Source organism: Hoplias malabaricus, chromosome 3 (genome assembly GCF_029633855.1).
Source record: "Hoplias malabaricus isolate fHopMal1 chromosome 3, fHopMal1.hap1, whole genome shotgun sequence".
Lineage (NCBI taxonomy): Eukaryota > Metazoa > Chordata > Actinopteri > Characiformes > Erythrinidae > Hoplias > Hoplias malabaricus.
The window spans coordinates 72,679,729-72,703,818 of record NC_089802.1 but is presented as its reverse complement, the minus strand read 5'-3'; the positions used below and the strand labels follow the sequence as shown (position 1 = coordinate 72,703,818).

At 44.7% G+C, this 24,090-nt stretch overlaps 1 protein-coding gene across 3 annotated transcripts in view; it reads right to left on the bottom strand.

Annotated features, from left to right (window-relative positions):
* scn1lab (sodium channel, voltage-gated, type I like, alpha b) overlaps positions 1 to 24,090 on the bottom strand; it is a 51,689-nt gene that overhangs the window by 14,161 nt on the left and 13,438 nt on the right. For 2 of the 3 annotated variants that reach the window (XM_066663306.1, XM_066663308.1), the window contains 12 exons: positions 21,250 to 21,341; positions 19,131 to 19,382; positions 17,227 to 17,290; positions 16,955 to 17,096; positions 14,650 to 14,856; positions 10,063 to 10,341; positions 8,738 to 9,079; positions 6,726 to 6,855; positions 6,266 to 6,504; positions 4,741 to 4,914; positions 4,220 to 4,576; positions 1,304 to 1,795 (listed from right to left, as the gene is read on the bottom strand). In XM_066663306.1, the coding sequence (XP_066519403.1) occupies positions 1,304 to 1,795; positions 4,220 to 4,576; positions 4,741 to 4,914; positions 6,266 to 6,504; positions 6,726 to 6,855; positions 8,738 to 9,079; positions 10,063 to 10,341; positions 14,650 to 14,856; positions 16,955 to 17,096; positions 17,227 to 17,290; positions 19,131 to 19,382; positions 21,250 to 21,341 (2,770 nt within the window). Of the gene's footprint in view, positions 1 to 1,303; positions 1,796 to 4,219; positions 4,577 to 4,740; positions 4,915 to 6,265; positions 6,505 to 6,725; positions 6,856 to 8,737; positions 9,080 to 10,062; positions 10,342 to 14,649; positions 14,857 to 16,954; positions 17,097 to 17,226; positions 17,291 to 19,130; positions 19,383 to 21,249; positions 21,342 to 21,577; positions 21,670 to 24,090 lie in introns of all 3 variants that reach the window. The other variant, XM_066663307.1, reaches the window with a different exon arrangement.

Below are 24,090 nucleotides of genomic sequence, written 5' to 3'. Positions count from 1 at the left end.
TCTTTCACACATGTACACACCCTCTCTTTTTTCACTCACTCAGTTTTAATTTGTTCAATTTTGGATGCTCAATGGCTGACTGATCAAGTCAAAAATAAACAAGAAAAAAAAACTAAATCAGAACGACCAAGAAAAGTAAACGTAAAGATGCTCGATGGCTTGAATTATAGATGGGAAATGATGGTCTTGCTCATTCCGTATGATTGTTGATACTGCAAAGAAGCTCAGTGCTACAACAGAAACAAATCCAAGTAAAAAAGAACGAAAAAGGACCAAATGAAACCAAAAACGCTAAACAGCTGACTCTCTCCAGTGCAGGGGGGGGGGTTCGTATGGGGATTAGGGGAGGGCACAGGCATAGAAAGAAAAGAAAGGGCAATCCGTTCCAAAAGAGATCGAAAAAATGAGAGAGGGAAAGTAGAGAGAGAGAGAGACGATAGTTTGGTTGGGTTTAGATGACAGAGACAGTCTTCATGGTTAGTGTGTGGGAAGAGGAAAGACTCTTACAGGGGTCTCTCAGAGAAAACCTGGGGTTCGTCTCTCATTACGCTGCAATAACAGGTCACACACAGAGAGATACACACTTCACAAAACATGGATAACAATGTCGGCAACTTCAACACACCACCAGGAAAAGATTACAAAGTGGAAGAAAGGAGATTAAAAACAGTCTGACAGTATTGCGTCCTGCACAAACACACACACACACACACACACACACACGCGCACACACAATATGCATGCACATTCTTAAGCACACTCAATTTCACTCTGGGCAAGGATGCTGCATTTAACAATTTCTTCAGCCAGCTCACTCCATTCATACTCTGGGCTGAATGGTTCTGTCCCTGCTCAGTTGATTGTAAATAATAAATGCTGCTCTGTTTGCTCTGTGCTGTGTGTGTGTGTTCTGCACTCTGTGTATGAATATAATGAGAACATTCAGCAGCTGTACCTGCTAAAAAAGCCCATAGGTTTGTCCTAACTAGCTGACTATGACCTGTTTCCATAAGAGCTCCAACACCCATGATATCGCACACACACACACACACACACACACACACACAGGCAAATTACATTGAACTACATGTGTAATAGAAACTGATGCAATACCGGAGTGACGTGCTCTCCCATTCTGGGACAAAGTCATAAAAACAGTTCCACTGAATACATTTAAATTGTAAAAACAACAAAACACAATAAAACATACATCAAGATTTTTTCCTCTCCTTTCAATTCTTAAGATCATCACCAAAATGATCAGTCAGGATACTTTTCCAACCATTTCAGAACGCTCCCTTACCTCTTTGCTGCCTTCCACATCGGAAGAATCGCTGCTAAAATCTTCCGTGTTCAGATTCTCGAAGTCCGACTCCCCCACGGCGATGGGCACGGTGACAGTGAGGCTCGGGTTGTGGATAAAAGACATATAGTCCCCTTCCTCCATGCCGTACTTTACGTGACCTTCCACGCCATTGCCGGGGGAAACGCAGCCCTCTTTGAGGAAGTCTTTGCCTATGTCGACTGCCACTGGAGCGTGGTTGGCCAGGCAGTTCTCCTTGCCGTCACTGTGGAGGTCGTCCAGGGGTTTCTCCTCGTCCAGGGCCCCCGGTTTACCGCCGGTCAGGAAAAGGCTCTGAAGGAACTGCCTCAGGGCAGATTTGATCAGGGCAAAGCCCTTCTGGATGCGACCCACAGCGATCTGGAGGTTGTTCATCTCACTGTCATCATCCGTGGCAGCCAAGTTGTCAGCACTGAAGGAGCTCAGCAGCAGAGCCAGGAAGAGGTTCAACACCTGCAAGGCAAAATAAAAATGCCACACCCAGTCTGAACAGCATCCTGAACACAGCCAGTGAAAGATCTGAACTGAGAGCATCCAACAGAAAAGGGTGTAAAGTAACACATTTCTGCTACTGATTTAATCACAGTAATTTTTTTCCCTGTAAATGTTTTTGAGATTTTATTTTAATTTTAAATCATTCATTATCTGTAACCGCTTATCCAGTTCAGGATCGCAGTGGGTCCAGAGCCTACCTGGAATCAAACACCCTGGAGGGGGCGCCAGTCCTTCACAGGGCAACACACACTCACACCTACGGACACTTTTGAGTCACCAATCCACCTACCAACGTGTGTTTTTGGACTGTGGGAGTAAACCGGAGCACCCGGAGGAAACCCATGCGGACACAGAGAGAACACACCAAACTCCTCACAGACAGTCACCCGGAGCAGGACTCGAACCCACAACCTCCAGGTCCCTGGAGCTGTGTGACTGTGACACTACCTGCTGCACCACCGTGCCGCCCTAATTTTGAATCACTTTTCTTAACCTCCATGCAATTAGAATGCTGTTTAAATAGTATTAACTAAAAACCTGTTATCTTGTACTAATTAAAAATACTATTTAAAAGATATAAAGCATCTTTGTGTAATGTATAATTTTAATTCAAAGTCCAAACATTCTCCCAATCTTTTCTCATTTTTTGGCAACTGGTGTGTAGCATTAAAAAGGACAATTGTCATTTTATTAAACATCCAAATCACCACTTTACATCATCTAATCCAAAACTCTCATGTACTTGTGGAGTCAATCTTATCCACAAGGACAGAACAAATCAAATCACATGCATTTGCAGCAATTTTTCCTTAATAGAACTCTGTGACCTCTGTGAAGAATAAATTCTCCCTTTCCATTGTTAGACAACTTAATTATTAGGTGGTTTTATGTTTAATAACATGACAATTGCCACTTTTAATGCTACACAACAGTTACCATAAACTTAGAAATAAGTGGGAAAATGTTTACATTCGACTTTAAAATTATAATTATGTGTTACACAAAACCGCTTTAAAAATTATTTGTACAAATATTTATTCAAAGATGACAGGCTTTAGCTAACGCTGTCCAAACAACCAGCAAAGCGCAAGGAGGCTGAGGTGTGAAAAGCTGAGATTTTTAAAATAAAATAATTAAAAACTGACAAAAGAAAAGTAAAAAGAGAAAAACAAAAGATTTATCTAAGGTTTATCTATTCTACTGTATGCTTGAGGATTCACTGTAGAGTGGTTGGATTATTCTTCATTTAAAAATGGAGCCGGATGGAGACAGATAATTGTCTGAGAGTGCGGTCATTAGCTACGATCCAAAGCCTAGGCTGCGGCTGAGAAAGGCAGCCGTCATAGAAGGCTGTTCCAACGTGAAGGATCCTTCGTATACAGCCGAGAAATGCAGCCTACGTTTAGAGTGATTTGAAGGATGCAACAGACGTATCCTTCATGGCCCTCTGTTACCCACTATTCTCTAAACAAAAGAGATTGTTTACCTTGTAAAACGTAAAATTAATAATTAAGTAAACAATTTGTCTCTATGCCATATTTAATTAAAACTTTTATTGGCATATTACAGTACTACAGAAAGCATATATTTAGTAGTATGTCATTTTTAATCCCAGTTGAAATTTAAAGATTTAATGTTGAAGTTTCAATGTTGAAATGAAATAGTACTGTCTTACAGGACATTATTAAAAAGCAAATACAACTTATTTTAACTTATAGTCATGTTAGTGCTTCAAAGCAGATAAGACCTTTCCAGTGATGTCACAATGCAGCCTATTTAGACCGTTCCATTTGTGTGATCGAGTTACTAAGAAGGAGTCTCCATAGGACACCTCCTACCTCGGCTGCAGCCTAGGCTTTGGAAAGCAGCTACTGATTTCTCTAATTTTTACAACTTTACAGAGAACCACACTGTTCTTGAGGTCACTTCCTGTTACCGCTAACATCATGTGACTCCCTAAACTAAAGTACAAAGCAGAATCAATAGTTCTGATAATAAACAAAGAATATTTATTCTCCTAAATGTTTAGACTTTAAAACTGCCCCGAATAAAATCTTCAAAAATGAAAATGGAATATATGAATAATTATAAAAACTATTTTGTCCATTAGCCCACACATAACTTATTTATACCATTAATACATGCTACACATGCTATAGCATAAGCATAATCATTGTTGTATTTTAAGAAACTGAGTGAAAAAAGTGAATTAACACTTCACAAACTCTTATTTAAGTAGCTTTTTTTTTCGCATTTATTCCACTTCTGCCTGGAAGCACTCAAAACGCTCTTCTCTCACACACTTTATCATCAGTTCAGAAGGAAATGAGCTCAAAAGAAGAACAAATAAAGGCAGGGTGCAGGAAGACGTATGGCTCTTACCACCAGGTTCCCGATCACCATGACTAGCATGAAGACGATGAGGCACATGGTCTGGCCTGCCACCTCCATGCAGTCCCACATGGTCTCGATCCATTCTCCACACAGCACACGGAACACAATCAGGAAGGAGTGAAAGAAGTCCACCATGTGCCAGCGCGGCAGCTCACAATCCTCTGAGATTTTACACACACATTCACGGTAGCTCTTCCCAAACAGCTGCATGCCTACCACAGCGAAGATGAAGACAATGATAGCCAGGACGAGGGTCAAGTTGCCCAATGCACCCACGGAGTTCCCAATGATCTTGATCAGCATGTTTAGCGTAGGCCATGACTTGGCTAGCTTGAACACTCTCAGCTAAATAACAGAGGAATGAGGCGAGATGAGAACAAGGCACATGGGTGGACTTTGGTAAAAACTTTGAGATAGATGAACTATCAATAAATATAACAATTAACAGTTGTTCATGCAAATTAATCCATACCATAGTTTGGATTAAAAATCAAAGATGATTTCCTCACCAATCGGAATGACCTGAGCACGGAGAGACCCTCCACATTGGCCAGGCCCAGTTCCATCAAGCTCAAGCTCACGATGATGCCGTCAAATATGTTCCAGCCCTCCTGAAAGTAGTAATAAGGGTCCAGGGCAATGACCTTCAGACACATCTCAGCTGTGAAGATTCCTGTGAACACCTACAGAGACAGAAACACTTTTCAGTTCTCAGCACACTTCAGTTGTGTTTTTGAGTTCAGAAATTGAAGTTCCGTACTATAACCTAGAATAAGTGTCCATAAAACTGATATATTACCCAAACTGTCTGATTTCTTAGTAACAGTAGTTAATACAGTAAAACGTAGTAGTTTTAACAGTAATAAAAGTATAAATATACTAAATTGAGAAATGTTCTTGCTGTTTTATGTCTTTCAGATTACATTCATCTCATAAATGCTGCATCAATTCAAATGGCAAAAAAAATTACGTATATTAATACATATGTAATATTGTATTAGCACTTTATATACAGGGGTTGGACAATGAAAGTGAAACACCTGGTTTTAGACCACAGTAATGTATTAGTATGGTGTAGGGCCTCCTTTTGCGTCCAATACAGCGTCAGTTCGTCTTGGGAATGACATATACAAGTCCTGCACAGTGGTCAGAGGGATTGTAAGCCATTCTTCTTGCAGGATAGTGGCCAGGTCACTACGTGATGCTGGTGGAGGAAAACGTTTCCTGACTCGCTCCTCCAAAACACCCCAAAGTGGCTCAATAATATTTAGATCTGGTGACTGTGCAGGCCATGGGAGATGTTCAACTTCACATTCATGTTCATCAAACCAGTCTTTCACCAGTCTTGCTGTGTGTATTGGTGCATTGTCGTCCTGATACACGGCACCGCCTTCAGGACACAGTGTTTGAACCATTGGATGCACATGGTCTTACAGGTGCAGTGTGGAATTAAGGAAGATGGCCACCAGGCTGCTCCAATTTAGCCATGAATCCTCCCACACTACAATGACAGGTGTTTCAGTTTCATTGTCCCACCCCTGTAAGCTACACTTGTAGTAACACTTTATATAAGATGTATAAATCTAAAGTTATAACATTATCTGAGACGTTTACTTTATACAAACATGAAATCCCCATACAGTGGTTTTGAATGTTATCTAGTGTTACCTTTAAGTAAGGAAATCTCAGAATGTTGTCGTTATGACTGATATGAGCAGAAAATTTGGATTCTTGCCACGTTGTGAGCAGCAAACCGATTTTGCAATATATTTTGAACAATCACTTCTGATATAAATAATAAACAATTGGTAATAAATATTCTATTCTATTCTGAATATGGTCTATGTTTATTCTGTTAAATTTTGAGAGTAGCTTAACGCAGAGAAGCAGTACGCATCAACAGAACACACAGTGTCTATAGTGTTTAGAGGAAGCTGAAGCACCATCCTTTTCATTTAAAGGCTGCACAACAAATTAAGCTTGAAATACTGTTGTCTGCAGCAGGATTAACTCATGGTTTGTTTGGTTTCTCACCAGATTTCCCACAGAGAGCACGTGATCAAACTCTTCTGTCATGGGGTAGTGTTCCATGGCCATGAAAAGCGTGTTGAGAACGATGCAGATGGTGATGGCCAAATCTACAAATGGGTCCATCACCACAGTGCTCACAATCCGCTTCACCTTAAGCCACTGCGGACAGCAGTCCCATATCAGGAAGGTGTTGGCAAACTTGTACCAGCACGGCGGGCACTTCTGCCTGGACTCCTCCAGCTCTGTAGATACATAAGGGCATCATGAAGTGATATGCAGTCATCGCTCCACCACAGATTCCAAAACAACATCCAAACGCTGATCCAGATTCATGGCTTTGTACATGTGTGAGTGAAGGTAAGCGAGAGAGATGCACGACAGACAGGATTTAAAAGGTCACACAGAGTTTAGAACAGTGTGAGTCAGCATCTGAACGTCTATAGTGTGTCTGTTTGTGACATACCCTCCATGGTGTTTGTGAGAATGCTGGCCACACTCATAGCTCTTTTTCTTGCCACAGTTTCATCCAAGTAATCAGAGGCCTGATGTGACCCTGAACGTTTCTTACGAGCTTCAGACTCTGTAGTTGTACCCTGGAGGATGACAAAGAGGGGGACACAGTAAGCACAAAAATAAAGAGAGAAATAAAAAACAGAACTTAATTAATGCTCAGAAACTGTTTTTTTTAAATGTCTCGCTTATTGCAAGTGACAATAGTTTTAAGAAATAATAGCAACAACTTGTAACTTCTAAGCCATGGCAGCTGTAGCATGTGTGGTGCCTTGGCCAGACCCCTCTTCAGACCCCTCCTCCCAAAATATGTCTATGTAGTGAATTTATTTTTGTTTATTTGGCAGCATTCTATGATGTGGCTTATTTTATATTTTGTTGCTGACTAAAGAAAAGCATGTATCTCCAAAACAGTGATTTTACAGGAGAAGGAAAGTTAATGTAAAAACATTTTATTCCAAGTAACTTTGGATCATTTCTATTGATCCATTCATTCATTCATTATCTGTAAGCACTTATCCAATTCAGGGACGCGGTGGGTCCAGAGCCTACCTGGAATCATTGGGCGCAAGGCGGGAATACACCCTGGAGGGGGTGCTAGTCCTTCACAGGGCAACACACACACTCACTCACACCTACGGACACTTTTGAGTCACCAATCCACCTACCAACGTGTGTTTTTGGACTGTGGGAGGAAACCGGAGCACCCGGAGGAAACCCACGCAGACACAGGGAGAACACACCAATTCCTCACAGACAGTCACCCGGAGGAAACCCACGCAGACACGGGGAGAACACACTACACTCCTCACAGACAGTCACCCAGAGGAAACCCACACAGACACAGGGAGAACACACCAATTCCTCACAGACAGTCACCCGGAGGAAACCCACACAGACACGGGGAGAACACACCACACTCCTCACAGACAGTCACCCAGAGGAAACCCACACAGACACAGGGAGAACACACCAATTCCTCACAGACAGTCACCCGGAGGAAACCCACGCGGACACAGGGAGAACACACCACACTCCTCACACACAGTCACCCGGAACGGGAATCGAACCCACAACCTTCAGGTCTGTGTGACTGCGACACTAACCTGCTGCACCAACGTGCCGCCCTTAAACAATGCATTAATCTAAAAATGGAGGTACATGCTGTTCTTTGGACAGCAACTGTTTGAAAGTTTTCCTTGCTCCTACCTACCACTGACTCTGAGCAGAGAGACATGTAGTCAACCCCAACTCTTAGGCTTAAAGTAAAGTTTAGGGCAGGGGTAAATATTTAAAATTCATTAAGATCCAGTTAGAGAAAATGTTCTCAAGCCAAGGTCAGGAACACAATGTATTACCTGCTATGATCAGTGCCATAGCCTGCATATTGAAGTAGCCTTGTAGTTATAGCAACATTTAATGTAGCCAACAACTGAATTTCAAATCAAATTACACTTTCTATTACATTTCGATACACAACAAGATTTATAAATATTATAAATTATAAACTTTCATTTCAAGTCAAATTTACAAATAAAACAATGATTTTGGAAAAAAGTTACAGGTCCAGGTCTGGATAGGACAGCATCTGGGTCCAGACTCGGAGCGTGGGCCACCTATTCGTGAGCCCTGGTTTAGGGTTTCGGTTCCGATTAGGGCTAGGGGCAATTTTAAGGCATGCTGGGTAGGTGTCAGGAATTCATGTTTATATTCACAGAGAATATTGAGCTATATTTTGTACACACTGTAGTTAAATCCACTCACTCTGACAAGCTTACCTACCTCACATGGTGACACAGTAAATAAAATCATAACGTCACATACAAGTTTTCTATTTGTGTGACTGGCCCATGCCACCCCCAGCAAGACGCCGCCCTGGTGGCTGCCTATGTTACCCATACCTAATCCCCCACTGCTTCTAAAGAATCTTATCTGCAGAGTCTGTTGTACTAACGTGAGATATACCTCAGGAAGTAATCGGCCAATCGGTGATGTAGGCACAGATGTCCCACCCACTAAAGAAACCACTCCATTGCAGTCCACTGTGCAGTGCATCTTCCCATTGGCTGGGAGCATGATTCGGGGGGCAGCGAGGCTGCACTGACTGACAGTCGAGTTCCTCCTTTCGATGCGGCGGGGCACAAAGAGCGATCCTCGGCGACTGTCACTGTCCTCAAATGTACTGTGCTCATCGTCCGCGAAATCATTTTCTGAGCCAAAGTCTCGTGCTCGACCTCGAAAGCTGAACAAACTTGCCCGACTATTTCTCCGTGGAGAGAACAGAGAACCTCGGATACTGAGGAGAGACTGAAAGATAGAGAACATACAAGCATCAGAATCAGGGTAAAAACACACTGTTTAAAAGCAATTTATTGAAAATGGTCTGTAATGTATTATGGAATAAAATGTTTTAAAGGATCGCCAAGCAGTATTTTTACCTTAAAAGTACAGCTTACAAATGATTGTGATGTTTAACTGGGCTGTAATAGGAAGAATAGGGCCTGTGTTGTGACTCCTCCTTGCTCAGCACTGCAGAAACTGCATTATGTAACCTTTGGAGGAGGGTAGGAAACTACTGCCCTACCTCCCCCCTCCTCCTTGATTTTATGCTGCATTCCATTTGAAATTAGATGTTGGAATTTCCGAGTTGCAAGTAGGTAATTTCGAGTGGAATACCCCAACTAGTCGGATTTCCCACTCAGAAAGGCAGGAGAGCCTCGCCAACCCTGAGTTCAGAATCCAAGATGGCGGCCCACATATCCACAGTGTGTTATAGCAGTAATATCACACAGTTTATTAATGCTTCTATCTATTTGTATCTCGTTAAATCAGTCGTAAACAGTACTGTCCAATTGCTGTATGTAGATGAGTTTCCATGGTGTTTGGATGCATAAAATATTACAAAATATGCTGTTATCAACTGGTATCGCTAACAATGCTAACCGCGTACAAACGAAAAATGAAAACTTGGGGTATAAGATTTTATGAATGTTTAAGTGGAACATGGTGTAACATCATTCCCAGCTCCCATTATATGTAACACAGCCCAGAAGTAAAAATAACAAATCTTACCTAGTGTTACTTTAAATACCAGCAAGACTCAAGGAGAGGACGAAAAACTTTTAAGCCAATATTATTAAAGACATAAAAATCATCAGCTCCCAGTAATACATTATGTAACACATGCTGGACTTTTTTTGGTTCAACGATTAGGTGGCTCCCACCATCTGAAATGCACAGCACCAACTTCATTACCCATAAATCCATGTCAGTGTGAAACAGGAAGTCACCTGGTTTGGGGTGGAGCACTTCTTCTCGTAGGAGAGTCTGTTGGCGTCTATGGAGAAGCGGAATCCCGATCGCCTGATGCTGTCCTCGGACTCAGACTTGTGGAACTTCTCTTGGTCTGCCTTCTCTTCCTCCTCCTCCCTTTGTTTTCTTTTCTTCCGCCTATTCCTTCGCTCTTTGGCGCTCTTAGAGCTGAGTCTGGACCCCCCAGAGGAACTCTCCTCCGACAGCCCGCCCCTCCCGCTGTACTCGCCGCTCTCTGTCGCTGCTGCTGCGGCAACCTGCCAGCCAACCACAGTGCAGACACCGTTGTCAGGGGCAACAAGGGCTAGCCTTAATTCAAGCTCACATATGAAGAGCAGAATCAGACAGACCCAAATTTCTGCTTTTGGAGACAGACGGACAGTGAGGGACGACAACAGAAAAGAGCCTGAGAAAGAGTGCGTTATGAAGCTAATGCTCTTTCTACCATCATTTTATTTTATCATGGAGCACTCTTTCTCAAACTCATGAGTCATTGTTTGATTCCCTCGATAAGCAGAAAAGGCTTTAGGTGCCTCTCATGACCTTAATGTGAACAACCACAGTTTGACCTTTCTGGGAGAGGGAGGGGAGGAGAAAGTGGGAGGAAAAGGGGAGGACAGAGTGAAAAGAGGAGGATGGGGAGGGGCAATGCTTAGGGACAAAGTGGGACAAAAGGGAAACCAACTGACTGTCGAACTGGTCAAACCTCAGTACGATCTGAATTGAGCCTCCATTCATTTATTCATTATCAGTAACCACTTCATTAGGTTCAGGGTCACTGTGGGTCACCCTTGAGGCTGGAATACACCATGGACTGGGCTCCAGTCCTTTACACACTCACCTATGGACACATTCGCATAGCCAATTCACCTACCAACATGTGGATGGAAACCAGACGGGAGCTTTAACTTCTATTAATCTACAGGGCACATGCTACAAACCCTGACACAACTATATATAACTTTTCTCTGAATCTTATGAACTGGTCTACACATGGACATATACACCACCATTTGGTGTACTTTGCATTCCTGTTTCTCACACTGTTTACTCTTAGGAGGGTGACTCTTTCTCTGCTTATCTGCTTTGGTTTCTATGGTAACAGAGGAACATTAGCCACACCAGTGCACAGAACAACACCAAAGAGGATGAAGAACAGGAAGGAAAGATGAACTAATGAACATGCACGACGATCGGGAAATCTGTAAGGTTTCAAGTGTGAAAAATGAATGCTGGGGCATGTGCGTGTCATTGGTGTGTCGGGAGTTATACCAGCTTTCTAGAACTTTTAAGGTAAAAGTTATTTACTTGCAGCATGACACTGAAGATTTATCCACATTGCTGCCTCGCAAAAATAATGACCAGTCTTGTATCTCAAGAAAAATGAAGGGCCCATCGTGTTTCAGCTTTGAGAGAGTGCACGCCATTCTTTGCATGTAATAAGTGGATTTGATGGTGTAGAACTGTCGCTAAGTGGTGTCAGATTAAAGCAAGGTTTGATGGAGTGTAACTTAAATATGAATATTTTAATTCACATGCAGTTCAATACAAAAATATAAATGTGAAGTAAAATAAGAGAAGGGTGGCATGGTGGCGCAGCAGGTTTCCTCCGGGTGACTGTCTGTGAGGAGTGTGGTGTGTTCTCATTGTGTCCACGTGGGTTTCCTCCAGGTGACTGTCTATGAGGAGTGTGGTGTGTTCTCCCTGTGTCTGTGTGGGTTTCCTCCGGGTGACTGTCTGTGAGGAGTGTGGTGTGTTCTCCCTGTGTCTGCGTGGGTTTCCTCCGGGTGACTGTCTGTGAGGAGTGTGGTGTGTTCTCCCTGTGTCTGTGTGGGTTTCCTCCGGGTGACTGTCTGTGAGGAGTGTGGTGTGTTTTCCCTGTGTCCGCGTGGGTTTCCTCCGGGTGACTGTCTATAAGGAGTGTGGTTTGTTCTCCCTGTGTCCGCGTGGGTTTCCTCCGGGTGACTGTCTATAAGGAGTGTGGTGTGTTCTCCTGTGTGGGTTTCCTCCGGGTGACTGTCTATGAGGAGTGTGGTGTGTTCTCCCTGTGTCTGTGTGGGTTTCCTCCGGGTGACTGTCTATAAGGAGTGTGGTGTGTTCTCCCTGTGTCCGCGTGGGTTTCCTCCGGGTGACTGTCTATAAGGAGTGTGGTGTGTTCTCCTGTGTGGGTTTCCTCCGGGTGACTGTCTATGAGGAGTGTGGTGTGTTCTCCCTGTGTCTGCGTGGGTTTCCTCCGGGTGACTGTCTATGAGAAGTGTGTTGTGTTCTCCCTGTGTCTGTGTGGGTTTCCTCTGGGTGACTGTCTTTGAGGAGTGTGGTGTGTTCTCCCTGTGTCTGTGTGGGTTTCCTCCGGGTGACTGTCTATGAGGAGTGTGGTGTGTTCTCCCTGTGTCTGTGTGGGTTTCCTCCGGGTGACTGTCTATGAGGAGTGTGGTGTGTTCTCCCTGTATCCGCGTGGGTTTCCTCCAGGTGACTGTCTATGAGGAGTGTGGTGTGTTCTCCCTGTGTCTGCGTGGGTTTCCTCCAGGTGACTGTCTATGAGAAGTGTGTTGTGTTCTCCCTGTGTCTGTGTGGGTTTCCTCCGGGTGACTGTCTATGAGGAGTGTGGTGTGTTCTCCCTGTGTCTGCGTGGGTTTCCTCCGGGTGACTGTCTATGAGGAGTGTGGTGTGTTCTCCCTGTGTCTGTGTGGGTTTCCTCCGGGTGACTGTCTATGAGGAGTGTGGTGTGTTCTCTCTGTGTCTGCGTGGGTTTCCTCCGGGTGACTGTCTATGAGAAGTGTGTTGTGTTCTCCCTGTGTCTGTGTGGGTTTCCTCTGGGTGACTGTCTTTGAGGAGTGTGGTGTGTTCTCCCTGTGTCTGTGTGGGTTTCCTCCGGGTGACTGTCTATGAGGAGTGTGGTGTGTTCTCTCTGTGTCTGTGTGGGTTTCCTCCGGGTGACTGTCTATGAGGAGTGTGGTGTGTTCTCCCTGTATCCGCGTGGGTTTCCTCCGGGTGACTGTCTATGAGGAGTGTGGTGTGTTCTCCCTGTGTCTGCGTGGGTTTCCTCCAGGTGACTGTCTGTGAGGAGTGTGGTGTGTTCTCCCTGTATCCGCGTGGGTTTCCTCCGGGTGACTGTCTATGAGGAGTGTGGTGTGTTCTCCCTGTGTCTGCGTGGGTTTCCTCCAGGTGACTGTCTATGAGAAGTGTGTTGTGTTCTCCCTGTGTCTGTGTGGGTTTCCTCCGGGTGACTGTCTATGAGGAGTGTGGTGTGTTCTCCCTGTGTCTGCGTGGGTTTCCTCCGGGTGACTGTCTATGAGGAGTGTGGTGTGTTCTCCCTGTGTCTGTGTGGGTTTCCTCCGGGTGACTGTCTATGAGGAGTGTGGTGTGTTCTCCCTGTGTCTGCGTGGGTTTCCTCCGGGTGACTGTCTATGAGAAGTGTGTTGTGTTCTCCCTGTGTCTGTGTGGGTTTCCTCTGGGTGACTGTCTTTGAGGAGTGTGGTGTGTTCTCCCTGTGTCTGTGTGGGTTTCCTCCGGGTGACTGTCTATGAGGAGTGTGGTGTGTTCTCCCTGTGTCTGTGTGGGTTTCCTCCGGGTGACTGTCTATGAGGAGTGTGGTGTGTTCTCCCTGTATCCGCGTGGGTTTCCTCCGGGTGACTGTCTATGAGGAGTGTGGTGTGTTCTCCCTGTGTCTGCGTGGGTTTCCTCCAGGTGACTGTCTGTGAGGAGTGTGGTGTGTTCTCTCTGTGTCTGCGTGGGTTTCCTCCGGGTGACTGTCTATGAGGAGTGTGGTGTGTTCTCCCTGTGTCTGTGTGGGTTTCCTCCGGGTGACTGTCTATGAGGAGTGTGGTGTGTTCTCCCTGTATCCGCGTGGGTTTCCTCCGGGTGACTGTCTATGAGGAGTGTGGTGTGTTCTCCCTGTGTCTGCTTGGGTTTCCTCCAGGTGACTGTCTGTGAGGAGTGTGGTGTGTTCTCCCTGTGTCTGTGTGGGTTTCCTCCAGGTGACTGTCTGTGAGGAGTGTGGTGTGTTCTCCCTGTGTCCACGTGGGTTTCCTCCAGGTGACTGTCTGTGAGGAGTGCGGTGTGTTCTCCCTGTGTCTGTGTGGGTTTCCTCCGGGTGACTGTCTGTGAGGAGTGTGGTGTGTTCTCCCTGTGTCCGCATGGGTTTCCTCCGGGTGCTCCGGTTTCCTCCCACAGTCCAAAAACACACGTTGGTAGGTGGATTGGCGACTCAAAAGTGTCCGTAGGTGAGAGTGTGTGAGTGAATGTGTGTGTGTGTTGCCCTGTGAAGGACTGGCGCCCCCTCCAGGGTGTGTTCCCGCCTTGCGCCCAATGATTCCAGGTAGGCTCTGTACCCACCGCGCTTACAGATAATGAATGAATGAATGAATAAAACAAGAGAAGTATTCAAAAGACAGAAGTACATGGTACAAAATGTAATAGTAGACAGTGCCTGAATTTAAATACAGAGACCATCAATATCCGTAGCCTAGCTCACTACTGTTAATTATAATGAAAGTTTTACCCCGATTCAAATTCCAAAATTACCCCTCCTGTTAGTAAATGTAGGTCTGTGTGTGTCTGTTAACCTGTGCCTCCTCCTGCTGCCTCTTAAGCTGCTCCAGCATGGCTTGGAACTCCTCCTCTTTCTGTTGGGCCTCCTCAATGGTAGCCTGGTTCTGCTCATCGTAAGCCATAGCCACCACAGCCAGGATGAGATTCACCAAGTAGAAGGAGCCCAAGAATATGACCAACACAAAAAACACCATGTAGGGCTTTCCAGCAGCACGAAGAGTCTGAAAGATAAAATAAAACCAATGTTTAAACAGTCATCATACCTTTAAATTCACTTTATATTTTACAGAAATTACTTATGCAATAATATTACACGAGAGGGAGTGCTATGACCTGTGATCTCACGTTACAGCACGACCCTCGAGAGTATTACTGCGATTATACCACAGTTCATTATCGCCGTTTATTATTAGATTTTAAGATAAAGAAGAATATGAACGTTTTTTTTTTGTTTATCAATTTTCCGTGAGGAAATATACTTCCATTCCATCACAAATTCTTTTTTGCTCTTTTCAACGAACTCTGGATCTTTAGCTTGTGCGATGTTACACCTCTCTAACTCAGGACAGAAGCAGAGATAAACGCATCGAGTCAATAAAATGTCATAGTTTAATCATAGTTTACAGCGGATTCAGATCGTAGTGATATATATATATCATACACTAAACAATCCCAAGTTCTCTCTGTTTAAGTTAAAAGTGAGTATTTTAGAGTATCGCTCCAAAGCCTTGATGCGGAGCTGGTGAACGAGAGCAGTGGAGAAAAGTGACACGCCTCGACTCGAATTAAACACAATCACAGAAACCACATAGACGTGGCACTTTGCGTTTTTTTATATTATGTATTTTCTTTTGTTTACAAATCAGAAAGCAGGGTCCACTGCACCATAACTCTTTACTCTGTTCAAATCAAGTGTGTGAATGGAAAATGAAAAAGACTTTTTTTGGTGAAAAAGTCCAGACATGGTGCAGTCTTGTAAGCGCTGGCGTTATGGCTAGGTTACATATATTTTGCGGAGTGATACCTGAAGAGCTTCGGTCAGCGTGCTATTATCGTGTAATATTGGCACTCCTGGAATGTCTCTCAGCCAATCACAATGCAGGGTTGGAACTAACTGTGGTATAATATACAATAATTCAAAAGACAGCAATTTACTGAACTGAACAGATACAGATGTGAACTGTAGGTCCAGAGAACGCTGGACTGTGAGGGGGTTAACAGAAAGAAACAGACAAACATGCTTCACCTACAGCTAATTTAAGCCATGTACTATTTTCAATTAACATCAATTTATGAAGTGTCAGTAAAGTGTTCATTCATTATCTGTAACCTTTATCCAGTTCAGGGTCGTGGTGGGTCCAGATCCTACCTGGAATCATTGGGCGCAAGGCGGGAATATACCCTGGAGGGGGCGCCAGTCCTTCACAGGGCAACACTCACACATTCACTCACACACTTTTGAGTCGCCAATCCACCTACCAACACGTGTTCTTGGACTGTGGGAGGAAACCGGAGTCACAGACACAGTCACCCGGAGGAAACCCATGCAGACACAGGGAGAACACACCACACTCCTCACAGACAGTCACCCGGAGGAAACCCACGCAGACCACACCACACTCCTCACAGACAGTCACCCAGAGGAAACCCACACGGACACAGGGAGAACACACCACAGTCCTCACAGACAGTCACTCGGAGGAAACCCATGCAGACACAGGGAGAACACACCACACTCTTCACAGACAGTCACCCGGAGGAAACCCACGCAGACACAGGGAGAACACACCACACTCCTCACAGACAGTCACCCGGGGCAGGAAACGAACCCCTTCACAGGGCAACACACACACACACACACACATTCACTCACACTTACGGACACTTTTGAGTCGCCAATCCACCTACCAACGTGTGTTTTTGGATTGTGGGAGGAAACCAGAGAACCTGGAGGAAACCCACGCAGACACAGGGAGAACATACCACACTCCTCACAGACAGTCACCCGGAGGAAACCCATGCGGACACAGGGAGAACACACCACACTCCTCACAGACAGTCACCCGGAGGAAACCCACGCAGACACAGGGAGAACACACCACACTCCTCACAGACAGTCACCCGGGGCAGGAATCGAACTCACAACCTCCAGGTCCCTGGAGCTGTGTGACTGCGACACTAACCTGCTGCTCCACCGTAACCACATAAAAAAGTTTATTTAAAATTACATAACAACTTGATGCAGTTTATGCCATGTGTGTTATGATTTCCACCTGTAGTTTGTATGAGGTTTAACAGGTGGAAAAAGCAGATACACACCTGTTGGTATAGATTTTCCCAGAAGTCCTGTGTCATGAGGCGGAAGAGGGACAGGAAGGCCCAGCTGAATGTGTCAAAGCTCGTGTAGCCATAGTCAGGGTTCCGTCCAGCCTTGATGCATGAAAACCCCTCTGGACACTGCCTGCAGAATCCAATCACGAGCACAGATCACAATTACGTTTCTGTGTGATCCATCAGTGAAAAATATACACTTTTCAAACCAACGAAAAAAAGAGGTGTGCCTTAGATACAACACACTGGACAATTCCTACCCTGCATCACTGGCATTCCCACACAGCAAAGCATCTCTGCGGTTGGGGAGGAAATAATGATTACCTGAAGGGGAGAAAACAACAGAAATTGAAGGCGTAAACAAGGAATGGAGATGATTTATATGCAATTTGTTCTTGGACTTGTTGTAGTTGTAGCTCCCAGGGAGTGTATCTGTGTCCAAACTAAGTTTGGCCTTTGAACTACGCAAACCATGAGCTCACTCCCTGAGGCAGAGAGGTCGTGCAAACACACACACACACACACACACACACACACAATCACACATAGACATAGAGATGCTCCAAGCACCCAGTGACTCATTTGACTTGGACCAGTGGTATACTTCCCCTGGCCCCACGGCTGTCTTGTGTCACCACAAATCTGAGGGTGACACATATTTACGAACTAACTCACAAAGAGAGACACACATAGTCGTACACACACACACACACACACACACACACACACACACACACACATATATGGTATATACTGCCTGTCACAAGCCCATCATGCCTTTCCTTCTGCAGTAACTTAACATCCTGCCATGTTTATCTGCAAACACTTACTAGAAAAGTAAGAATATCAAATATTAGTAGGAATGTTTCCGAGGAGTAAAGACAGAAGGGAAAAGTCCCTAAAAAGCCCATGTATCACATAGGTTCACATCCCACTTTAATGTGAAATGGACAAGTTAAAGCATGGGTCATTCATCTATTCATTATCTGTAAGCGCTTATCCAGTTCAGGGTCGCGGTGGGTCCAGAGCCTACCTGGAATCATTGGGCGCAAGGCGGGAATACACCCTGGAGGGGGCGCCAGTCCTTCACAAGGCAACACAGACACACTCACACACATTCACTCACACACTCACACCTACGAACACTTTTGAGTCGCCAATCCACCTACCAACGTGTGATTTTGAACTGTGGGAGGAAACCGGAGCACCCGGAGGAAACCCACGCAGACACAGGGAGAACACACCACACTCCTCACAGACAGTCACCCGGAGGAAACCCACGCAGACACAGGGAGAACACACCACACTCCTCACAGACAGTCACCCGGAGGAAACCCATGCAGACACAGGGAGAACACACCACACTCCTCACAGACAGTCACCCGGAGGAAACCCACGCAGACACAGGGAGAACACACCACACTCCTCACAGACAGTCACCCGGAGGAAACCCACGCAGACACAGGGAGAACACACCACACTCCTCACAGACAGTCACCCGGAGGAAACCCACGCAGATACAGGGAGAACACACCACACTCCTCACATACAGTCACCCGGAATCAAGCGGGAATCGAATCCACAACCTCCAGGCCCCTGGAGCTATGTGACTGCGACACTACCTGCTGCACCACCGTGCCGCCCAAGCATGGGTCATGTTGTCCATTAAATACACGACCTGTGTCTGTTCATTTACGATTTAAGAAGCTAACAAACCAAACCAAAACTTTAGCCAGTTCAATTCGACTAAATTAGACGAGGAGTAAAAAACACAAAAGGTTTGCGTTACAGACTTTGCATGACTTCATTCTTTTATTTAAAAATAAGGGATATGATTAAAATCTATAAAGAAATGTCGGAACACAAGTTAAGATTTGGTATTTTAACTCTGGTGTTCCCCCTACATTTGCATAGTTTAATTCACTTGTACAGCGCTGCCCTGGTTTCTTATCCCTCTCCAAATTTACATAGTGCAGTTTCTACAGTGCTCAGTGCTGACCCTGGAAGATCAAAGAAGGTCGAGGACTCCCCATTACAGGTCTGTGTAGCATCACAATGATTCTGAAGCTGTAATTTTAAGGTAAAAATGTGACCTATTGTTGCTTTAAGGGTGCGTCCACTCAGTAACAGAGAAGTGAAATGAATGTATCTCATGTGCATTTACTCTCATCAAGAATGTACTCCGTCCAGTTGAAGCTGTTGGTGATGTTGGACAGTTCTATGCCCGAGCTGGAGTTGGACGTTCCGGTCGAGTTGTCCGAGCTGAGCGGAATCCTCACACACTTCTGCCGCAGGTTCCCCATGAACAGCTGCAGGCCAATTAGCGCAAACACACTCAGGCAAAAGACAGTCAGGATCATCACATCCGACAGCTTCTTCACTGACTGGATGAGAGCCCCCACGATAGTCTTCAGGCCTGCAGGGACACATGCCACACGTCATACACACCCAGGCACGCTCACACACCCACAAATACCCTCACTCATACGGTCTCCTTGACAACATTACTCCGGGTTTAAAAGACTGCATGATAAAGGTCAGTTTAAACTTTGTTTGCCTTACACCCTAAAAATATACACATTTAGCCAAAGTATGGACATTGGACTTACTATTGGACATTAATATCTCATATGAAATAGGCAAGTGGTGTGGTCTTACGTTTATGAAGCTGATGAATGTTGTACGCAAGCATGATTATTACTCAGTGTTGCTATTATTGTGACACCAGCCACGTAGTCATTATTAAACCAGTTTAGCAGATGAGCAGGTTTAGTATTTGCTCGTAGTGAAAGTGTAATGAAAGTGTGTGCATTATTAGTGCGTTAGATTTGGAGTTGCTGCTTGTTAAAAAACATTGAAGCATGCAGTGTGGTGATTGCATTTAGGTGTTTGTGTGGGTTTCGCCAGCGTGTGACTGGGCTTAAATAGTGTATGAGTATGTGCAAATGTGCGGTGTGTGTGCTTCATGTGTGTGTGAGTGTGTGTGTCATGGCAAAGTCCTGCCATGCCTCACACTTACACAACACAAAGGAATACAGACTGGCGACGGTGCGCATGCACACAGATCTCAAACAGGAGACAGACAAGGAAGAGGAGAAGAGAGAGAGAGAGAGAGAGAGAGAGAGAGAGAGAGAGAGAGAGAAAAAAAGTAAGCAAGAGAAGAACAAAGAAAAGTAAGAAAGAAAAGTGATAAAGAGAAGAGAAAAGATAAAGAGGGGAAAAAACAAAGAGAGGGCTAGAGAATAGAAATAAAGAAAGGAGAAGAGAAGAGAGGAAATGGGAAGAGAAGGAGAACAGAAGATAGAAGAGAAGAGAGGAGAAGAGAAGAGAAAGGAAGAGAGGAGAGGAGGAGAGAAGATAAGAGAAAAGAGGAAAGGGGAAGAGAGGAAAGAAGAGGGGAAGAGAAGAGAGGGGAAGAGAGGAGAGGAGAAGAAAGGGGAAGAGAGGAGAGGAGAAGAGAGAAGAGAGGAGAAGAGAGGAAAGGAGATGAGAAGAAAAGAGAGGAGATGGAAGGAGACGAGAGGAGAAGAGAGGGGAAGAGAGGAGAGGAGAAGAGAAGAGAATAGAGGAGAGGAAAGGAGAAGAGAGGAAAGGAGATGAGAAAAGAAGAGAGGAGAGGAAAGGAGAAAAGAAGAGAATAGAAGAAAGGAGAAGAGAAGAGAGGAGGAAAGGGGGAGAGAAGAGAGGAGAACAGAAGATAGAAGGGAAGAGAGGAGAAGAGAAGAGAAAGAAAGAGGAGAGGAGGAGAAAAGATAAAAGAAGAAAGGAGAGGGGAAGAGAGGAAAGAAGAGGGGAAGAGAGGAGAGGAGAAGAGAGAAGAGGAGATGAGAAGAGAGGAAAGGAGATCAGAAGAAAAGAGAGGAGAGGGAAGGAGAAGAGGAGAAGGGAAGAGAACAGAAGTGAAGAGAAGAGAAGAGAGATAATAAAACTCCTCCAAGACATCACGCTGTAGCCTTTAGCAATGTCTCATGCAAAACAATAACACAAATCAAAATGGCCCATCTATTCCCCAAGACATGATCTCTGGGAAATAACAGAGCGGAATCTAACAGAAGGAATAAGGAACATTACAAAGAGTGCTCTACAAAAGCCTGGAATCCTTCTTCCCCACCCCCTCCCCCCTTTTGCTTTTCCGTGCGAATGGATTCCTGCTTTCTCGGGCCGCTAGGAGCGACAGAATGACAGAGAAAGGCCAGCGGAGGAGGGGATGGCGTGAGCGAGAGTTCGGATGGATAGAGAGGCAGCCTCTGGCCTTGAGCTGTGAGCTGTGAGCTAGCTCTCACCTGGGATGACAGAAATTGTTTTGAGTGCTCGTAGAACCCTGAAGGTTCTCAGTGCAGAGACATTGCCCAGATCCACAAATTCAGTTACATATCTGTAAGGAGGGGAGGGAGGGATAAGGTAGGGGGGGAATCACACACACACACACACACACACACACACACACAAAACATTAGGACAAGACAAAGGCAGCAAGAAGGGAAACGTCACGCATACACACACACACAGACGCACACCTGACTGACACCTTGTGCTTGCGCACACACACACGTGCGCAATAAGGAGGCATGCGCACGCCTACACGCACACACACGCACGCACATCCCTTACCTGGGATAACTGAGATTGTTTTCAACGCTCTGAGCACTCTGAAAGTGCGGAGAGCTGACACATTGCCTAGGTTTACAAACTCAGTTACATACCTGTAGGATCAAATAGAGAGTTACCATGGAGCACACACACACACACACACACACACAGACACACACATGCGTGCGCTCTGACAGACACAAATATCCATAGCTCAGATTATATCTTCTATCATTCGCTTCATTTACGCATCACATCTCACACCCACTAACACAAAAATATGCATACACTCACACACACTCACACACACACACACACACACACACAGTTTACATAAATACACATTTTCCTTAATTCAGCTGAATATTTGAATACATTTCATAAGATTACATTATACATTTTTCAGACAATGCAGTCTATAGAGCTCCTAGTCATGTGCAGCTAGATGTGATCTCGTAACAACAACGTATTGAAATAACCATGAGAAATTTTGAGCTAAACGTGGGTGCGAACAAATTTCAGGAGAGGAGAAGAGCGGAAAGGAGATGAGAAGAGAAGAGAGGAGAGGAAAGGATAAGAGAAGAGATGAGAAGAGAGGAAAGGAGAAGAGAAGAGAAGAGAGGAAATGAGAAGAGAAGAGAAGAGAGGAAATGAGAAGAGAAGAGGAGAGAAGATAAAAGAGAGGAGAGGGGAAGAGAGGAAAGAAGAGGGGAAGAGAAGAGAGGAGAAGAGAGGAGAGGAGAAGAGAGGAGAGGAGAAGAGAGGAGAGGAGAAGAGAAGAGAGGAAAGGAGAAGAGAAGAGAAGAGAAGAGAAGAGAGGAGGAAAGGAGAAGAGAAGAGAAGAGAAGAGAGGAGAGGAGGAGAGAAGATAATATAAGAGGAGAGGGGAAGAGAGGAGAGGAGAAGAGAGGGGAAGAGAGGAGAGGAGAAGAGAGAAGAGGAGAGGAGAAGAGAGGAAAGGAGATGAGAAGAAAAGAGAAGAGGGAAAGAGAAGAAAAGAGAAGAGAGGAAAGGAGAAGAGAAGAGAAGAGTATTGTGTCTCAATTCTTGTTGGGATAGAGGGGTGGGACCAAGTGTTAAAGCAGGGTGTTATGAATGCTTTGTGAATACTCAATCAGAAATGTCTCCTTTAAAAACTATGGCACTGCTGTATAATCTTACTTTAATATAGTTTCAATGTATTACGATGCTTTGCTTCATAATAAGCACAAAACAGTTCCACCTTAAATTGTGAAGTAATTACATTGTGGTGCCTGGGGTTACTTCAGCATTCAAAGTTAAATAAACATAAAATAAACAAAAAGATGGAACTGGAAGGTCAGAAAGAACTGCTGAATAAGACGCTCCATTCAGTTTCAAATCACAGAACAGGTAGCAGTGGGCAACAAGATGTAATTTTCAAACACTTCTGAAGGAAACGATTCCCTAAATTTAACTCACGTCCTTTAATAAGGTTCCTGCACTCTACTGTGCATCTGATATCACTGCAGACTGCCAGAGCTTCCTTCTGATGATTTATCAGGTACGTGAATGGTTGTTCGGTTTTATAGGCAACTCGAATCTATGCAACTGGGTCTACATCACTTCTGCTCTGTATCTAGGCTTAGCATACAGCCTTAAGCAGAGTTTGCATGTGAATCTGCCAAAATGCAACACAGAAACCATAGATTTCATAAACAGAACCAGTAAAACCCATTTAAAATCTTAAGATTTAGCCCTATAAACTTATGGAGGAATTTGATAAGGGCAGCTTTGATTGGCTAGTGACAGCAAGGCTCAAACAAACCCATAATCACATAACACATAACCAATAATCATTCATTCATTGTCTGAAAGCGCTTATCCAGTTCAGGGTCGCGGTGGGTCCAGAGCCTACCTGGAATCATTGGGCGCAAGGCGGGAATACACCCTGGAGGGGGCGCCAGTCCTTCACAGGGCAACACAGACACACACATTCACACCTACGGACACTTTTGAGTCGCCAATCCACCTACCAGGTCCCTGGAGCTGTGTGACTGCGACACTACCTGCTGCGCCACCTTGCCGACCCTAACCAATAATCAATACACTTCAAATATATTGCTACAACTTCACCACATTTCACAAAGATCGCATTGTGTAATGTGTAAAAGCACAATATTCTGCTTGATACCACCTTAAAACAACACATCTCACTCAATACCACCTTAAACATATCACATTCCTCTCCATACCACCTCAAAAACAACACGTATCTAGTGATACGTATAATATTTGACCATTATGTTATGGTAAAACATCAGGTCTGACTCAATACCACCTTAAAAGAACCACAACATGCTTCACACTGAGAATACTGCAAACAGAAGAAGAAAACCAGAGCGAAGCTAAAGGAAAATTTCTCATACAGTGTTGGGGTGTGAATATTGATCAGTCAGTTGGTCTATTGTGTGTGGTAAGGACACAACAGTGTTTGGGGTTCGTGGTATTCACTCCTTATTCAGCTATGCCACCGTAAATACAAGTTTAACTGTTCATCTCCTTTTAAAACCATG